The 3,170-nt window shown below is 46.6% G+C and overlaps 1 protein-coding gene across 1 annotated transcript in view; it reads right to left on the bottom strand.

Annotated features, from left to right (window-relative positions):
• Positions 1 to 3,170, bottom strand: part of LOC119420781 (protein KIBRA) — a 58,876-nt gene that overhangs the window by 3,418 nt on the left and 52,288 nt on the right. Inside the window, exon 16 of the mRNA XM_037688207.1 lies at positions 958 to 1,030. Within this exon, the coding sequence (XP_037544135.1) occupies positions 958 to 1,030 (73 nt within the window). The remainder of the gene's footprint in view (positions 1 to 957; positions 1,031 to 3,170) is intronic.

Genomic DNA, 3,170 nt, shown 5'->3' with positions numbered 1-3,170 from the left:
CACACATTCATACAGCACTCTACTACACACACGCACGCACGCACACACACACACACACACACATTCATACAGCACTCTACTACACACATGCACGCACACACACACACATTCATACAGCACTCTACTACACACACGCACGCACACACAGCACTCTACTAGACCTCTACAAAAATAATATGATTCTGTAGAGATTAATCTATATACATCTATATACATTTTATTTATAATTATGCACAATGTTTTTGTTTTAAATTCCACAGCAAAGATTATTAGAGAGGTGTGAGACACTACGGCTAACGATGGTTTAACGTTTGAATCTTTTAAAAACCTATCACTTCAGAATACGATGCATTTCATTTTATTCAGTATTATTCATCAGATCACACGCACCTTGTTTAATTTTTAAATTGAAGTTATGTTATTTAGTGTATTTTGTGTCCTTGATTAAGTCCATGGGGCGGCACGGTGGTGCAGTTGGTAGAGCTGCTGCCTCTCAGCGAGCAGGTCGCCGGTTCAAATCCCAGCACGGGGTTCTTTCTGGGTGGAGTCTGCATGTTCTCTCCGTGCATGCGTGGGTTTTCTCCTGGTACTCCAGTTTCCTCCCACAGACCAAAAACATGCATGTTAGACTGACTGTAACTCTAAATTGTCCCTAGGTGTGAGTGAGAGAGTGAATGGTTGTTTGTCTCGTTTGTCTCTATGTGTCCCTGTGATGGACTGGAGACCTGTCCGGGGTGTCCCCCACCCCTTGCACAGACTGCTGGACATGGGCACCAGTGACCCCCACAACCCGAAAAGGAAGAAGCGGGTAAAGATGATGGAGGGATGAATGTTTCCTTTTAAACTAGACCTCTCCCTCACTGCATCGTGACTCTGTGTGGAATCAATAGTTTTTATTTTTTCTGTGTGTTTGTTGAACTTCTTCCATCTCTGCTCGGATAATGAATTCAGTCTCACCGTAGTTCTTTGAACGGCTCGGCCCTGACGTGCGGCGTCTCCACCGATTTGCTGAACACGGCTCCTTCGGCCCCTGAAATCACAGAACACAGAGTCAAACAGAACGCAGCTTCAACTGAAACCACAAACGCCTCCGATCCGATCAATGGGCGTAACCTCAGAGTCTGCTTCAGTCGGCGTGCGCGGCGGCCCCCAGTGCACCTCGTTTGTAACGCACTTACAGTAAGAGAGAGGGGCGAGCTTCTGATTCAGTGCAAGGATTTACAGAGAAAAACAAGGCCAAGATAGTTAGAATGTGTTTACTGGGCTGCTCTGACTCATGACCACCTTCAAACAACAAAAGGACAAACCATTAGGGACCACAGAACAAAGTACACCGTTTAAAGAAGAACTGTATCAAAACTTCAGCAACTACAAACCATCTATACAAGTCAGAATTATTCCAAACAACAATAAGTTACCCAGCCAAAGAGTCCTTGCATAAACACAAAACACAAATGATGGTTATAGATCACGGCCTCCACGGAGACTCACTTTGATTAGGAATTAAAAGGTAGAAGCATCTCTCCGTCATGCCTTCAGGTTTTATCCTTTCATTGTTCAACTCTTTCCACTCTGTAAAGCCTCGTCAGCTCAGAAGCATAACAGCAGCTGGATGACTTCAGCCCCCCATGGTCATTTGGTCCTTTCATAAACCTCACAGAAACAGGAAGCGGTTGTCTCGGACCTGTTTTTAAGTGGACTGTTAAGTCACGTTATTTTGATTTGCCCCGCTAATGAAAAACATGAAATCAATGCTTGATCAAAATGTCAATCTTCAAGTTTAAACGGAAACTTGAGCAAACAACCCAACCCAAGCTCAAAGTTGTTTAAATTAGGAGTTGTTGCTACGCCTGCTTAAAAAGTCGACTTTAAAGGTCCCAGTGAACAGAAATTAGACCGACTTCTTGAGAACTTGTACGTTTCTTTTGAACAAAAGATCCTTTGGATTCAGGGATGATTAGTTTGGCTGAAGATTCTCAGTTTAAAACTTCCTCTCTGTTATTTACAGTTTCAGCCTCAGCGTTTCTCCTACCATTACACAAGCAGGGCGTCACACCCTGTCAACAGAACCAGATGTTCTGCCTAAACCCCACCCCCAGTCAACAACTGCCAGCACTGACGTAGCACTGAGCCAGTGGCACACAATACAGACGGGCTAGCTAACAAGCTACAGCGGGCGCTCCGTTTCCCTCACGCCGGACCGTCTCTACCACCCCCACCCGCTCGAAGATTGTCAGTACAAACAGCACACAACACACGTCTCCGTCTTCTCCCCTCCCCCGTCGACAGAAATCACAGAAGATATGAGCGTCCTGGCAAGGCAAGGAACCTCGGGGAAGCACTGAGATCACAATGGACATGTCTCAAGTCCTTCACAGGGACACAGAAAACAAGCGAGACACCCATTCAGCCTCAGAGTTACCAGTCATGTTGTTGGTCTGTGGGAGGAAACCGGAGTACCCGGAGAAAACCCACGCATGCACGGAGAGAACATGCAAACTCCACCCAGAAAGGCCCCCGGCCGGGAGTCAATCTAGCGACCTTCTCCACTGTACCACCGTGCCCTTCATAATGTTTTCAGTGACACTGAGCTCTTGGGCGCCACAAAGCGAGCCGAGCTTCAGCTCTTTGATTCTCTGCCTCTGCTTGATTGCAGCGAGGCACACCACCACAGAAGAAGAAAACACAGAGTAATTGGCTGGCCCTTCACCCCGAGGCTCGGACCGACCGTAACGCGATGCAGCGGCAGCTCGGGGTTAACTCTACGATTCAGTTACATCAAATCAACAGAGCGTCAGGCGCGGATCGATAACCATGACTAAATGCTTTTCGAGCAGTTCTGAGAGCTGCTGGGAACACACATTACTCTGTGACATGTTTAGGGTTTCAGGGCTAAGTGAGACGGAGAGCCAGAAGTTAGAATCTGTTCACTTCTAGACGTAAAGACTAAATTCAAAGAAAGACTTTACAGGTGGAGCTCTAACGTCTGACTCAACAAGTCAACACTCCAACCCCTTCAAGATGACGAACGTTAATGAAGCACAACAACTGATCCATGAATTTATCACTTCTAGACTGGACGTTATGATTTATGATCTGAGTGTCAACACCAGCAGGATACACAGGAACCACACCTGGACCAGAGGAACCACACCTGGACCAGAGGAACC

The sequence above is a fragment of the Nematolebias whitei genome, chromosome 14 (assembly GCF_014905685.2).
Source record: "Nematolebias whitei isolate Nwh7 chromosome 14, NemWhi1, whole genome shotgun sequence".
NCBI classification, from domain to species: domain Eukaryota; kingdom Metazoa; phylum Chordata; class Actinopteri; order Cyprinodontiformes; family Rivulidae; genus Nematolebias; species Nematolebias whitei.
The sequence above is the reverse complement of the archived record's forward strand: the minus strand, read 5'-3'. Positions and strand labels throughout refer to the sequence as shown.